Source organism: Salmo salar, chromosome 18 (assembly GCF_965601325.2).
Source record: "Salmo salar chromosome 18, fSalSal1, whole genome shotgun sequence".
NCBI classification, from domain to species: Eukaryota; Metazoa; Chordata; class Actinopteri; order Salmoniformes; family Salmonidae; genus Salmo; species Salmo salar.
The window spans coordinates 9,949,072-9,965,650 of record NC_138308.1 but is presented as its reverse complement, the minus strand read 5'-3'; the positions used below and the strand labels follow the sequence as shown (position 1 = coordinate 9,965,650).

The 16,579-nt window shown below is 44.7% G+C and overlaps 1 protein-coding gene across 1 annotated transcript in view; it reads right to left on the bottom strand.

The window, feature by feature from the left end:
- LOC106576788 (DNA nucleotidylexotransferase) overlaps positions 1-14,130 on the bottom strand; it is a 175,079-nt gene extending 160,949 nt beyond the window's left edge. The window contains exon 1 of the mRNA XM_082964711.1: positions 13,781-14,130. Within this exon, the coding sequence (XP_082820837.1) occupies positions 13,781-13,974 (194 nt within the window). The 5' untranslated portion in view covers positions 13,975-14,130. The remainder of the gene's footprint in view (positions 1-13,780) is intronic.
- Positions 14,131-16,579: the final 2,449 nt, after the last annotated feature.

Here is a 16,579-nt window from a genome sequence, read left to right as displayed (position 1 = left end):
TTTAATAATGGATTTAATGGTGCTCTGTGGGATGTTCAAAGTTTCTGATATTTTTTTATAACCCAACCCTGATCTGTACTTCAAACTGTAGAACTGGGTTTTACAGTTTGAACCCCTGCTGTCTCTGGCTCCACACCCACCCACCCCGCCCGACCATCTAGATGTGTGAAAGTTATTGTATAACATTTCTGGGAGTGTGTAATCTTACATTTTGTATTACCATATAATTTTTTTATGTTTTCTATAGTTATCTACTTGAAAAATGTCTCAATTGACCAATTTGGCACATTTGGCAGACTTGATAGAAAATATTGTGCAGTATTGCAGTGCTTTACTGGATCAAGCTGAAACTTTGCACACACACTGCTGCTGTCTAGTGGCCAAAATCTAAATTGCGCCTAGACTCCTATATTATATTATGTTCTTTCTCTTGCATTTCAAATATGATGGAACAAAAAAAAATAGAATACACATGTTTTTTTCTTTGTATTATCTTCTACCAGATCTAATGTGTTATATTCTCCTACATTAATTTCACATTTCCACTAACTTCAAAGTGTTTACTTTCAAATGATATCAAGAATATGCATATACTTGCTTCAGGTCCTGAGCTACAGGCAGTTATATTTGGGTATGTCACATGTTATTGTGTCACAAAGTGGTATTGAAATGTATTTAATTGTCATTTTTTGTGAACAATATACACAAAATACTCTGTAATGTCAAAGTGGAAGAAAAATTAAGATATATTATTATTATTGTTGCAGAAATATTCAGCCCCTTTTGTTTAGGCAAGCGTAAATCCCTTCAGGAGTCAAATTTGGCTTAAGAAATCACATAAAAAGTTACATAGACTCACTTTGTGTGAAATAATAGGGCATGACATGATTATTAAATGAATAACCTTTCCTCTGTCCACCATACATATAACATCTGGAAGGTCCCTCAGTCAATTATTGAATGTCAAGCACAGATTCAACTACAAAGACCAGAGAGCTTTTTGAAAGCCTACAAAAAAGGGAAGTGATTGGTAGATGGGTAACAATAACAAATCTGACATTTAATATACTTTTAAGTATGGTCTAGTTCAGGGATCATCAACTAGATTCAGCCGCGGGCCAATTTTTTCTTGAGGGGATGGTCTGGGGCTGGAACAAAGTAAAACAACATTTTTACACAGCAAATTGCCCGCAAGAAGCCTAAACAGATACAGTATAATATTTGACTAAAATATAATCATCTCGAACCTTGATTACATTTGGGAATATTGTCCTGCGTAGGGTGCCGTCTTTTGGATGGGACGCTAAAATGAGTGTCCTGACTCTCTGTGGTCATTCAAAATCCTATGGCACTTATTGTAAGAGTAGGAGTGTTCACCCTGGTGTCATGGCTAAATTCCCAACCTGGCCACATTCCATCATGGCCACCAAATCATTCCCCTCATTCCTAATTGGCATATATCCCTCCTCACCTCTCCACCAGATAGCTGATATGTGTGGAGAGTTCTGGCACAAAAATGGTCACCGTGTATTATTGAGAATGGATGTCCAACAATGAAAATTCAACAATTCTTTGTTTGTTTTTATAATTTTTCCCAGGAAACTTGGGAGGCCAAATAAAACCACTCCGAGCAGCAGGACAGGAATGAAACTGCTCAGTGATGTTATAATGAGGACATTGGTGATTTTAAACATCTACAGAGTTAAATGGCTGTGATGGGAGAGGGTTGAGGACGGATCAACAACATTGTAGTGACTTCACAATAATGACCTAAATGACAGAGTGAAAAGAAGAACACAAATATACAAAATATTCCAAAACATGCAACAAGGCACTAAAGTAATACTGCAAAAAAACATGGCAAAGGAATACACTTTTTGGCCTAAATGCAAAGTCCTATGTTCAGGGCTAGGAACCTATCTGTATGTTCCTCGGTTTGGGGCAAATCCAACACAACACATTACTGAGTAACTGCCTACTTATTTTCAAGCATGGAGGTGGCTGCGTCATGGTATGGGTACGCTTGACATCGGAAAATACAGGATAAAAAGAAACGGGATAGGGCTAAGCACAGGCAAAATCCTAGAGCAAAACCTGCTTCAGTCTGCTTTATACCAGACACCAGGAGAGGAATTCACCTTTCAGTATGTCAATAACCTAGAACACAAGGCCAAATCTACACTGGAGTTGCTTACCAATAAGACAGTGAATGTTCCTAAATGGCCAATTTACAGTTTTGACTTAAATCTGCCTGAAATTCTATGGCAAGATGTAAAAATGGCTGTCTAGCCATAATCCCCAAAATATTCTGGCATGGTTTAGATATTGTCTGTCGGAAAGATATCAGTTTGTCTCTGTGGATGGTTTGTCCTCTGACAGAGCAACATACATTTCGGTGTTCCGCAAGGCTCCGTTTTAGGACCACTATTGTTTTCACTATATATTTTACCTCTTGGTGATGTCATTCGGAAACATAATGTTAACTTTCACTGCTTTGCGGACGGCACACAGCTGTACATTTCGATGAAACATAGTGAAGCCCCAAAATTCCCCTCCCTGGAAGCCTGTGTTTTAGACATAAGGAAGTGGATGTCGGCAAATGTTGTACTTTTAAACTCGGACAAAAGAGAGATACTAGTTCTAGGTCCCAAGAAACAAAGAGATCTTCTGTTGAATCTGACAATTAATCTTGATGGTTGTACAATCGTCTCAAATAAGACTGTAAAGGACCTTGGCGTTACTCTGGACGCTGATCTCTCTTTTGACAAACATATCAAGACTGTTTCAAGGGCAGCTTTTTTCCATCTACAGCAAAAAAAAAGAAACGTCCCTTTTTCAGGACCCTGTCTTTCAAAGATAATTAGGAAAAATCCAAATAACTTCACAGATCTTCATTGTAAAGAGTTTAAACACTGTTTCCCATGCTTGTTCAATGAACCACAAACAATTAATGAACATGCACCCGTGGAACGGTCGTTATTAAGACACTAACAGCTTACAGACGGTAGGCAATTAAGGTCACAGTTATGAAAACTTAGGACACTAAAAAGGTCTTTCTACTGACTCTGAATACACCAAAAGAAAGATGCCCAGGGTCCCTGCTCATCTGTGTGAATGTGCCTTAGGTATGCTGCAAGGAGGCATGAGGACTGCAGATGTGGCCAGGGCAATAAATTGCAATGTCCGTCTGTGAGACGCCTAAGACAGAGCTACAGGGAAACAGGACGGACAGCTGATCATCCTCGCAGTGGCAGACCACGTGTAGCAACACCTGCACAGGATTGGTACATCCGAACATCACACCTGCGGGACAGGTACAGGATGGCAACAACAACTGCCCAAGTTACACCAGGAACGCACAATCCCTCTATCAGTGCTCAGACTGTTCGCAATAGGCTGAGAGAGGCTGGACTGAGGGCTTGTAGGCCTGTTGTAAGGCAGGTCCTCACCAGACATCACCGGCAACAATGTCGCCTATGGGCACAAACCCATCGTCACTGGACCACACAGCACTGGCAAAAAGTGCTTTTCTCTGACAAGTCGCAGTTTTGTCTCACCAGGGGTGAAGGTCGGATTTGCGTGTATCGCAGAAGGAATGAGCGTTACACCGAGGCCTGTACTCTGGGGCGGGATCGATTTGGAGGTGGAGTGTCCGTCATCGTCTGGGGCGGTGTGTCCCAGCATCATCGGACTGAGCTTGTTGTCATTGCAGGCAATCGCAATGCTGTGCTTTACAGGGAAGGCATCCTCCTCCCTCATGTGGTACCCTTCCTGCTGTCTCCTCCTGACATGACCCTCCAGCATGACAATGCCACCAGCCATACTGCTCGTTCTGTGCGTGATTTCCTGCAAGACAGGAATATCAGTGTTCTGCCATGGCCAGCGAAGAGCCTGGATCTCAGTCCCATTGAGCATGTCTGGGACCTGTTGGATCGGAGGGTGAGGGCTAGGGCCATTCCCTCCAGAAATGTCTGGGAACTTGCAGGTGCCTTGGTGGAAGAGTGGGGTAACATCTCACAGAAAGAACTGGCAAATCTGGTGCCATCCATGAGGAGGAGATGCACTGCAGTACTTAATGCAGCTGGTGGCCACGCCAGATTCCGACTGTTACTTTTGATTTTGACCCCCATTTTGTTCAGGGACACATTATTCTATTTCTGTTAGTCACATGTCTGTGGAATTTGTTCAGTTTATGTCTCAGTTGTTGAATCTTGTTATGTTCATACAAATATTTACACATGTTAAGTTTGTGGAAATAAAACCCGGTTGACAGTGAGAGGAGTGTAAATAGTGTAAATAGATCAGTCTCGTCCAAAACTGAGATTTGTAAGTGAGTTCATCATGACTTATTGGATGGTTGGCTATGGATTACTATCATGCCTACTTGCCCAGTCCCCACTAACATGAGAGAAGCAGCTGTGCTGATTGATCCGCTGCGCACACTCTATTCAATCATAGCAGCCAGAAACTCCAGACAGTGAGATAGACTTGCCCAATACGCAGCGCCTCAGACTTGTTTACATAAAACAACACATCGCAATGTTATGCTGAAATAACCCTTTGCCCTAAGCCCTTTATGGAATGGTCATTTGCTGATGTGTTTGATAGTGTCAATCACTCGAATCTGCCACTTTTTTGGTCAAAATGAGAATTGAGCTGATCAGAGCGCACTTGTATCCCAACTGCAACTTGTTAATATTCCAAAACCCATTCGTGAACAATCTTGCATGTGTCTCCCACGCAAGCAATTTTGTAACATGATTCCCTATTAAACACTGCCAGACAGACTCACACTCTGGTAATAGATAGTGAGAAAGTTGTAAAAAAACTAAATGGCACGTCGCCACTCGCCAGTGACTTGATTAGACGAGTGTGGCCTGGCTGCACAATGTGCCTGCTAGCTACTACTTGCTATCTTCATTGACAAACACAGAGTTGGAACTTAGCTAGCTAGCAAGTGATTTGGGGCACTGATAAACAGTGTTTAGCTTGTTTAGCTTGCTTTATTTCAATAGTTTGACAGCTTGCAGATGATGAAGTTGTAGACATGTTATGTATCTCAGAAATCAGTCCTGAGTACGCAGCCAGACTTTCTCGCACTTACTAGTTTTTCATGCAAATTTTTTTACTTGAGAAATACTGCATCAAACAACTTAGCTAAATGTAAAATTGTGCAACTAAAACCTACCAGGGTACAATATGCAAACAGAACACACCCACATAAAACCACACCCCCAAGACAACTCTCGTTTGGCTTCAGTTATGGCGCTAGCATTTCTTAATGAGAAATCTTCAAAACTGCTTGAGGCGTTGCCTTCAACTAGCAGAGGATACTCTGCCACCAGTCGACTCAGCACAGATAAATATGATGGCACCCCATCTAAATGCTGTGGCTTCCTACTGCAGTGCTCCCTCTACTTTGCGCACCAGATGGGAGCCCCCACCACCGAGAGGTCCAAGGTTGCCACAGTTATTTCTCTGCTGACTGGGCGGGCATTGGAATGGGCCACGGCCATCTGGGAGAAAGGAGAGGAGGAGCTGGATTCACATGAGGGGTTCATGGCTCTGTTCAGAGGTATCTTCGATCATCCACCGGAGGGCAGAGAGAGGTTGAGAGCCAACGCCAACTACAGAAGGAAGACCAGACTGCTGCCGAGTACACGCTCACTTTCCGGATCGTAGCAGCATCCAGATGATGGAATGAGCCGGCGCTTCGAACGCTATTCAGAAGAGGACTGCACAAGGAGGTCCAAATGGAACTGGCTTGTCGAGACGACAACCTCTCCTTGGACATACTCATTGGATGGCCATCTGTCTGCATAACCTACTTCGGGAGTGTAAGCACTCTCATCGCTGTTCTCCCTCCCTCAGTGAACACTTTGGATTAGAGCCTGAACCCATGGAGGAAAGGGGTCATTCTGGTCAAGGAGGTCACCAGCTCCAGCAGCGTCCGGTACGTCCCAACTCGGGATCCACGAAAACTGAGGGACTGTCATGTGATGTTCCACCTCCTTGGTCAGGTGTGAATATCCCCTCTTCATCACTTTCTGCCAAACCCTTTTTGGTGTTTATCCTGTTGGGGGTAGGGGGCAGTATTTACACGGCCGGATAAAAAAACGTACCCGATTTAATCTGGTTATTACTACTGCCCAGAAACTAGAATATGCATATAATTATTGGCTTTGGATAGAAAACACCCTAAAGTTTCTAAAACTGTTTGAATGGTGTCTGTGAGTATAACAGAACTCATATGGCAGGCAAAAACCTGAGAAGATTCCTTACAGGAAGTGACCTCTCTGACTATTCCTTGAGCTTCTTGTCTCTGTTTATTGAAGACTGAGGATCTTTGCTGTAACGTGACACTTCCTACGGCTCCCATAGGCTCTCAGAACCCGGGAAAAAGCTGAATGATATCGAGGCAGCCTCTGGCTGAAACACATTATCGCCTTTGGCAAGTGGCCGATCAGAGGACAATGGGCTTAGGCGTGTGCAAGAGTCGACCCCATGCTTTCTTTTCTTTCGTCTTTTTACCTAAACGCAGATTCCCGGTCGGAATATTATCGCTTTTTTACGAGAAAAATGGCATAAAAATTTATTTTAAACAGCGGTTGACATGCTTCGAAGTACGGTAATGGAATATTTAGAATTTTTTTGTCACGAAATGCGTCGTGCTCGTCACCCTTCTTTACCATTCGGATAGTGTCTTGAACGCACGAACAAAACGCCGCAATTTGGATATAACTATGGATTATTTTGAACCAAACCAACATTTGTTATTGAAGTAGAAGTCCTGCGAGTGCATTCTGACGAAGAACACCAAAGGTAATAACATTTTTCTTATAGTAAATCGGACTTTGGTGAGTGCTAAACTTGCCGGGTGTCTAAATAGCTAGCCCTGTGATGCCGGGCTATCTACTGAGAATTTTGCAAAATGTGCTTTCACCGAAAAGCTATTTTAAAATCGGACATATCGAGTGCATAGAGGAGTTCTGTATCTATAATTCTTAAAATAATTGTTATGCTTTTTGTGAACGTTTATCGTGAGTAATTTAGTAAATTTTTTGTAAATTCACCGGAAGTTTGCGGGGGGTATGCTAGTTCTGAACGTCACATGCTAATGTAAAAAGCTGGTTTTTGATATAAATATGAACTTGATTGAACAAAACATGCATGTATTGTATAACATAATGTCCTAGGGTTGTCATCTGATGAAGATCATCAAAGGTTAGTGCTGCATTTAGCTGTCTTCTGGGTTTATGTGACATTATATGCTAGCTTGAAAAATGGGTGTCTGATTATTTCTGGCTGGGTACTCTGCTGACATAATCTAATGTTTTGCTTTCGTTGTAAAGCTTTTTTGAAATCGGACAGTGTGGTTAGATTAACGAGAGTCTTGTCTTTAAAATGGTGTAAAATAGTCATATGTTTGAGAAATTGAAGTAATAGCATTTCTAAGGTATTTGAATAACGCGCCACAGGATTCCACTGGCTGTTACGTAGGTGGGACGATTTCGTCCCGCCGACCCTAGAGAGGTTATCACACTAGTTGACTTTCCCTAATGTGTACTGTTTCTATAGTGTTAGTGGATTCCGGTGCCGCAGGGAACTTTATTGACCAGACCCTTGTCTCCTCTCTTAACATCACCTCATACCAGCTCTCTTCTCCTTTCCCGGTTCAAGCCCTCGATAATCGGCCATTAGGTTCCGGGACATCACACACATCACCAAACCCCTCAGCCTCACCATGGAGTCCATCCATCAGGAGAATATTCCCTTCTTCATCACCAGTGCACCAGCTCACAAGATCATCCTCAGCCTCCCTTGGCTTCAATGCCCTAATCCCACCATCTCATGGTTGAGGATGAAAATCACGGACTGGGCACCCGAATGCCGGAGGACCTGCTTTCCCGTCCCCTGTGGTTCCACGTCAGTTGAGAGTCCTGTGGTTGCCCTTCAGTCCAACATCCCGGAGGCATACCAGGACCTGCGGGAGGTATTTTCCAAAACCCGCGCCACCTGTCTCCCTCCTCATCGCCCCTGGGACTGTGCTATCGACCTGCTTGCAGGCTCTGAGCCCCTGTACAGATGCATCTACCCTCTGTCGGTGGCTGAAACCAAGGCCATGGAGCACATCCATGAGGCGCTCCAACAAGGTTTCATCGGCACGTCCACTTCTCCTTTGTCTGCAGGCTTCTTATTCATGGGCAAGAAGGATGGAGCGTTTCGTCCGTGTATTGATTACAGAGGACTCAGTAAGATCACCACCAAGTACCATTACCCTTTCCCATTGGTGCCGGCAGCCAACAGCTCTGCAGGGCCCAGTTCTTCACTAAATTGGACCTGCAGAGTGCATACAATCTCATCCACATCCGGGAGGGGGGATGAATGGAAGACAGCTTTTAGTACGATGTCTGGTCACTACGAGTACTTGGTGATGCTATTTGGCTTAGCTAATGCTCTGTCAGTGTTACAGGCATTCATCAATGAGGTATTCTGGGACATGCTCGGACGCCAACATCGTGGTCTACTCGGCTACCTTGGAGGATCACATCGCTCATGTCCGAGTAGTTCAGGAACGCCTACTGGCTAACTAACGGTTTGTCAAGGCTGAGAAGTGCCAGTTTCATCAGGAGGCTGTCTCCTTCCTAGGCTACCAAGTCAGCCCGCAATGAGTGAAGATGGATGTCAAGAAGGTTGATGCGGTCAGGACATGGCCAGTCCCAACCACCATAAAGCGGTTACAACGATTTTTGGGGTTTGCCAACTTCTACCGCCATTTCATCAGGAACTTTAGTTCCATCGCCGCTCCTCTCACCTCTCTCCTCAAGAGTGGTCCCAGAAGGTTGGTGTGGAGTCAAGCAGCTGACAAGGCCTTTCGCCTACTGAAGGGACGTTTGACCTCCACCCCATTGCTCAAACACCCAGATCCCACAATACCCTTTGTGGTGGAGGTGGACGCTTCAGAGGTGGGCGTGGGGGCTGTCCTGTCTCAACGACAAGGTAATCCACAAAAATTGTATCCATGTGCGTATTACTCTAAGCAACTGTCCCCTACAGAGAGGAATTGCGACGTTGGCGGTGAAGTTGACATTAGAGGAGTGGAGACACTGGCTGGAGGGCGCCAAGGACCCATTCGTCATCCTCACCGACCATCGGAACCGGGAGTACATACGGACAGCGAGGAGGCTGAATCTGCGCCGTTGCTGGACATCCAGGTATTTTTCGTGCTACTCAATCTGTCTCCGAGAAGTATCGGTGGCCTACCTTGGCGCATGACGTTATTCGCTACGTCAACTCTTGTTCCGTATGTGCTCAAACCAAATCCCCCCGGCACGCTCCAGCAAGGAAACTCCTTCCCGTGCCTCAGCGTCCCTGGTCTCATCTATCCATTGACTTTGTCACTGATCTCCCCTCCTCTGATGGTTTCACCAACATTTTGGTGGTTGTGGATAGATTTTCCAAATCCTGTCATCTCATCCCTCTCGCTGGTCTCCCTACTACTCTCCAGGTCGCTGAGGCACTATTACAGCAGGTCTTCCGGCATTATTGCCTTCCGTAGGACATTGTGTCCAACCATGGCACCCAATTCACATCACAAGTATAGAGGGCCTTTATAGAGAAGCTCTGGGTCACAGTCAGCCTCACTTCCAGGTATAGGCCTCAGTCTAACGGGCAGGTGGAGAGGATGAACCAGGAGCTGGGGAGGTTCCTGCGGAGTTACTGCCAGGGCGGGCAGGGAGAGTGGGCCCGATTCCTTCCATGGGCGGAGTATGCCCAGAATTCATTACGTCACTCTTCCACAGGGCTGACTGCCTTCCAGTGTGTTCTGGGTTTTCAGCTGGCCCTGGCTGTGTGGACCCCAGGCCAGACCGAAGCTCCCATGGGGGATGTATGGTTCAGGCGTGCAGAAGAAGTGTGGAGCAAGGCCCAAGTGAGACTCCAGTGAGCCGTCCACCATCAGAAGGAGAAGGCAGAGCACCACCGCAGTAAGACTTCCATGTTCCATCCTGGGAATCGTGTCTGGCTCTCTACCAGGAACCTCCCACTCAGCCTGAGCCTCCAGTTTGTGGGGCCGTTCAAGGTTCTCCGGAGGGTCAACGAGCAAGGACATTCAGAGACTTGCCCCGAAGCCACTCCTGTGTTTTCTTGGCTGTGTACTTAGGATCGTTGTCATGTTGGAAGGTCAGCCTTCACCCCAGTTTGAGGTCTTGAGCACTCTGGAGCAGGTTTTCATGAAGGATCTCTCTGTACTTTGCTCCGTTCATATTTCCCTCAATCCTGACTAGTCTCCCAGTCCCTGCCACTGAAAAACATCTCCACAGCATGATGCTGCCACCACCATGCTTCACCGTAGGGATGGTGCCAGGTTTCCTCCAGATGTGACGCTTGGCCTTCAGGTCAAAGAGTTCAATCTTGGTTTCATCAGACCAGACAATCTTGTTTCTCATGGTCTGAGAGTCCTTTAGGTGCCTTTTGGCAAACTCCAAGGGGGCTGTCATGTGCCTTTTACTGAGGAGTGGCTTCCATCTGGCCTCTCTACCATAAAGACTTGATTGGTGGAGTGCTGCAGAGATGGTTGTCCTTCTGGAAGGTTCTCCCATCTCCACAGAGGAACTCTGGAGCTCTGTCAGAGTGACCATCATGTTCTAGGTCACCTCCCTAACCAGCGCCCTTCTCCCCCGGTTGCTCAGATTGGCCGGGTAGCCAGCTCTAGGAATAATCTTGGTGGTTCAAAACTTCTTCCATTTAAGAATGATGTAGGCCACTGTGTTCTTGGGGACCTTCAATTCTGCAGAATTTTTTTTGTACCCTTCCCCAGATCTGTGCCTCGACACAATCCTGTCTCAGAGCTCTACTTACAATTCCTTTGACCTCATGTCATGGTTTTTGCTCTGACATGTGTAACCGATGTGAAATGGCTAGTTAGTTAGCGGTGGTGCGCGCTAATAGCGTTTCAATCGGTGACGTCACCCGCTCTGAGACTTGAAGTAGGGTTGCCCCTTGCGTTGCAAGGGCCGTGGCTCTTGTGGCGCGATGGGTAACGATGCTTCGGTGGGTGTCAGTTGTTGATGCGTGCAAGGGTCCCTGGTTTGAGCCTGGGTTGGGGCGAAGAGAGGGACGGAACCTACACTGTTACATTGGTGCCGTGACCCGGATCATTGGTTGCTGCGGAAAAGGAGGAGGTCAAAGGGGGGGTGAGTGTAACCGATGTGAAATGGCTAGTTAGTTAGCGGTGGTGCGCGCTAATAGCGTTTCAATCGGTGACGTCACTCGCTCTGAGACTTGAAGTAGGGTTGCCCCTTGCGTTGCAAGGGCCGTGGCTTTTGTGGCGCGATGGGTAACGATGCTTCGTGGGGTGTCAGTTGTTGATGTGTGCAAGGGTCCCTGGTTCGAGCCCAGGTTGGGGCGAAGAGAGGGACGGAACCTACACTGTTACATTGATGCTGTTGACCCGGATCGTTGGTTGCTGCGGAAAAGGAGGAGGTCAAAGGGGGGGTGAGTGTAACCGATGTGAAATGGCTAGTTAGTTAGCGGTGGTGCGCACTAATAGCGTTTCAATCGGTGACGTCACCCGCTCTGAGACTTGAAGTAGGGTTGCCCCTTGCGTTGCAAGGGCCGTGGCTCTTGTGGCGCGATGGGTAACGATGCTTCGGTGGGTGTCAGTTGTTGATGCGTGCAAGGGTCCCTGGTTCGAGCCCGGGTTGGGGCGAAGAGAGGGACGGAACCTACACTGTTACACATGCACTGTCAACTGTGGGACATAATATAACAGGTGTGTGTGCCTTTCCAAATCATGTCCAATTAATTGGATTTAGCACAGGTGGACTCCAATAAAGTTGTAGAAACATCTCAAGGATGATCAATGGAAACAGGATGCACCTGAGCTCAATTTCGAGTCTCATAGCAAAAGGTATGAATACTTATGTAAATAAGTTCTCTTTTTTTTCAAATACATTTTCAAAAATGTTAAAAAATATATTTTCGGTTTGTCATTATGATTTATTGTGTGTAGATTGCCTAGGATTTTTTTTAAATCCATTTTAGAATAAGGCTGTAACGTAACAGAATGTGGAAAAAGTCAAGGGGTCTGAATACTTTCCGAAGGCACGGTATATTTATCTCTGGAATACAGTTTCAAGTATTACATACATTTTAAAATGTATTTGAAATACATTTTACATGATGTTAAATATACTGAACAAATATATAAACGCAACATGTAGAGTGTTGGTCCCGTGTTTCATGAGCTGAAATAAAAGATACCAGACAAGTTCCATACGAACAAAAAGCTTATTTCTCTCAAATGTTGTGCAAAAAATGTGTTTACATCCCTGTTAGTGAGCATTTCTCCTTTGCCAAAAGAATCCATCCACATGACAGGTGGGGCATATCAAGAAGCTGATTAAACACCATGATCATTCCACAGGTGCACCTTGTGCTGGGGACAATAAAAGGCCACTCTAAAATGTTCAGTTTTGTCATACAACAGAAAGCCACAGATGTCTCAAGTTTTGCCAGAGAATTGAACGTTGTTTTCTCTCCAATATCATTTTAGAGAAATTGGCATTACTTCCAACAAGCCTCACAACCGCAGACCACGTGTAACCACGCCAGTCCAGGACCTCAACATCCGGCTTCTTCACCTGCGGGATCATCTGAGACCAGCCACCTGTACAGCTAACGACAGGAGTATTTTTGACTGTAATAAAGCCCTTTTGTGGGGAAAACTAATTCTGATTGACTGGGCCGGCTCCCCAGTGGGTGGGCCTGGCTCACAAGTGGTTGGCCTACCACCTTCCCAGGCCCACCCATGGCTGCTCCCCTGCCCAGTCATGTGAAATCCATAGATTAGGGCCTAATGAATTCCTTTCAATTGACTGATTTCCTTATATAAACTGTAACTCAGTAAAATTGTTAAAATTGCTGCATGTTGCGTTTATATTTTTGTTCAGTATCTATATAAAAAAATGTATGGTTGCAGCTGATATCAAATAGTCTGCTAGGCAGAATGTCAGTTTGAGGCATGCACACACACACACACACACACACACACACACACACACACACACACACACACACACACACACACACACACACACACACACACACACACACCAAACACACTGTTTGTGGTTTGTTTCAAACAATTGTATCAAGCCAAGTGTAACCGTAGGAGCGTTCAAGCTGTGTTTCTGGGAATGCTGCCATCAGCCCCAGCCTGGCTCGTTGCGGCGTTGGCAGCAGCTCTGTTCTACAGCCTCCCAGCTCAGCTACTCCCACCGGTGCCCCTCAGGCAGGCCCATACAGCTGGGTCTGCCTGGCTGAGCTCGATCAGCTCAGTTTTTCTCTGCCACCCAGCTATGGCACAATGGATCCTTATTCGCATGGAGAGGGGTATGGAGGAACAGTATAAGCAGCCTTAAATGAACGTGTGGCTAGGTGCTCTATTAAACAGACTATGGTGTGGTAGCTGGTGGGCGATTCCGTCTGTGTAGGTTCTCTTGCATCAGAAGTCTTGTTAAACATATGTTATGCAAGTTATGGGATTATATGGGATCAGGTGATAATCTTTGCTCTCTGCTAAATGCACAATGTCCTCACTTGGAACCAAGAAACTTCTCACAATCAGACATAGAGCAGCAAAACTATGACCAGGAACTTATGGCAAACAATCACATAGGGCCTACCATAACATGATCAATCCCTTTATTTGATCACTAAGGAAAAACAATAAGAGAATCTATTTGACTTGAGAAAGAGAATGGGCTAGTTGGCTTACCTGAGGACATATTCCACTCTAAAGCCTTTTGACCTGGCCAGGCTGGTCAGAAAGCTCCTTCTACTGCTGCCCATCTTCCTTTCCACCAGGTACACCGTCACCTCATTGAACTTGACCTCTTCCTGACCCCGAGCACCAGCCTCAACTGGCCTTGGCCTTTTCTTCACACGTGGTAGCATGCTAGCATGGATCATCTCTTTGGGATGAGCTTCAAAAAGTGTAGCACCTAAACATGGAACTTGTTTTTGCAACTTTCTAACGATAGTCTGTGTTGTGCCCCGCACCTCTTGCCTTGTTTTGGTGATGCCACAATTGTTGGTCTCTTATTTGTCGACACAAGGACAAACTGGCAGTTTGAATGAGGTCTCTGAGAGGCTGGCTGACAGGAAACCTCTGGCAAAGCAACAGGTGTTTATTGTTTTATTAGGCAGAGATCAACTGCCAACATCCAAAAATGACAGTGAATGGAGTTCAACCAAGGATACCTTAATGGTTAAAATTAATCAACAGATAAAACTTTCAGTATTAGAGAGACTTCATGAATCCACATTGAATGGATCGAAAGTTAGTCCACATAGAATCCAGAGAGGAAAAGCAAAGCCATGTAATTAATACTAATGAAACTTTTGTGAAACATCACAGCACAGTTGAAAAATATATGGCAAATAGAAATCAAAAATGGATGGTGATAAGAGATAGATGGGAGGGGTTGAGTGGAGCTGAAGGGTGGGATTAAAAACAACAAGATAACTAATGTAAAATATACTGTGTCCTTACAATATATATATAGGTTCAGAACCTTTGTGAAACAGCACAGTTAAAAATATATGGCAAAATAGAATCAAACTGGATGGGCTTCAGAGATAGATGTAAGGGGTGTATGGAAGCTGAAGGATGTGATTAAAAACAATCAGAAGTTAACTATTGTAAAATACATTGTGTATAAGCTGGAAGTAGAAGCCTAAGTGTTGTTGTCCATTAGTTTACTCCAATTAGGAGAGGGGTGGTATATATATATATATATATATATAATATATATTATATATATATATATATATTTAAAAATATATATATTTGTTGGATTGGAATCTACAATCTATCTGCACTATTGAAGCTGATCTACCCCCTGAATTAAAAAAAATTATAATAATAATGAATCTGGGCCAGAAAAAGTAGCATTTAGATTATTGTTAATCAGGATTCTGGACTGCAGGTTAAAGCAAAACCTTGCTCCAGGGGACTGCTGGGATACTGGTCACCTCACAAGACCCCCACAGCTGTCCAACCACAACGTCCAGTCCACCTCCCCATCCCTGCATCTCATTATGTCCAGACCACGCTTCCACCATCTGCTCCAACACTTAATTAACTTACAGCTTCACATGGGATTCCTGGTCAGCCATCCCCTTGAGATACCGTATACAGAAGATTTGCACTCATGTAGGTAGGTATGCCATGGCCCATCGGTCAATGATTAGGACTATTTTGTCCAAATTGAGGGTGTAGAGAGTAGAGAGAAGAATATAACTTTATTGATCCCAACTTGGAAAATTGTTTAATCACTCAGCATCATCAATAAGGACAAGACACGTATCAATGGCAAACACATGATAAGAAACACATAATAAGATACATGTGAAGGCACCTGCGTCTTAGTAGTAGAGTCTGATTAAAATGAGGTAAGAAATGTTGTTGTCTATCCTACCTTGGGGAAACAAGCAACAGCAACATTCATATTAAGAATACATAAATCAGTTAATAATTACACATTAAAAAGCCTCATGGCTGTGGGTAAGCTCTCTGTGCAGCTTCTGGGCGGGATGAGCCTGCTACTGAAGCTCCTCCTCTGCTGCATTACAGTGCTGTAGAGTGGGTGTGTGTCATTGTCCGTGATCATGTGTGCCTTTGCTCTCAGCCTTTTTATGAACATGTCCTGCATTGATTCCAGACTGCAGCCAATTGTAGCACTGGCTTTCTTGATGATTTTGTCAAGCTTATTTAACATTTTACATTTTTTTTTTTTTTACATTTTAGTCATTTAGCAGACGCTCTTATCCAGAGCGACTTACAGTAGTGAATGCATACATTTCATTTCATAATTTTTTTTTTCTGTGCTGGCCCCCCGTGGGAATCGAACCCACAACTCCGGCGTTGCAAACACCATGCTCTACCAACTGAGCTACAGGGAGGCTAAGTTCCCTTTCCAGAATACAATGGCATAGCTCACCACGCTAGCCACGACGCTGCTCTAGAACATGCAAAGGATTTTGTCACATAGATTAAAATATCCAAACTTCCTTCAAAAGTGTAGTCTGGATTGAGCTTTTTTGTAGACACTAGCTAGGATTCCATCCATTTGGGGACAGATTTCCATGCAAATATTTGAAAATCCGCACAAAGAAAATCTACACATTTTTCCACCTTGGGTGGGTTTCCATCAAACGGACTCGATGACGTAGTGCACACAAAATGTACTTTTTTGCTCAAGTTTTCATGTCCCGAAAAAAATTCTGAAGTTCAATGTTTTTCCATCGCATTTTCAACTAGTTTTGTCACAAAAACTGTTGCATTAAATAGCAAATGTGTCTACTCTGGTCTTGGCACGAGCACTCTAGCCAACAGCTCGCAGATACTAATATATGCCATTCGGCAGATGCTTTTATCCAAAGCAATTTACAGTCACGCGTGTATACATTTTACCTACTGGTGGTCCCAGGAATCTAACACACTATCCTGGCATGGCAAGCACAATGCTCAACCAACTGAGCTACAGAGGACCAGGCTGTGTGGGTAGGCTAG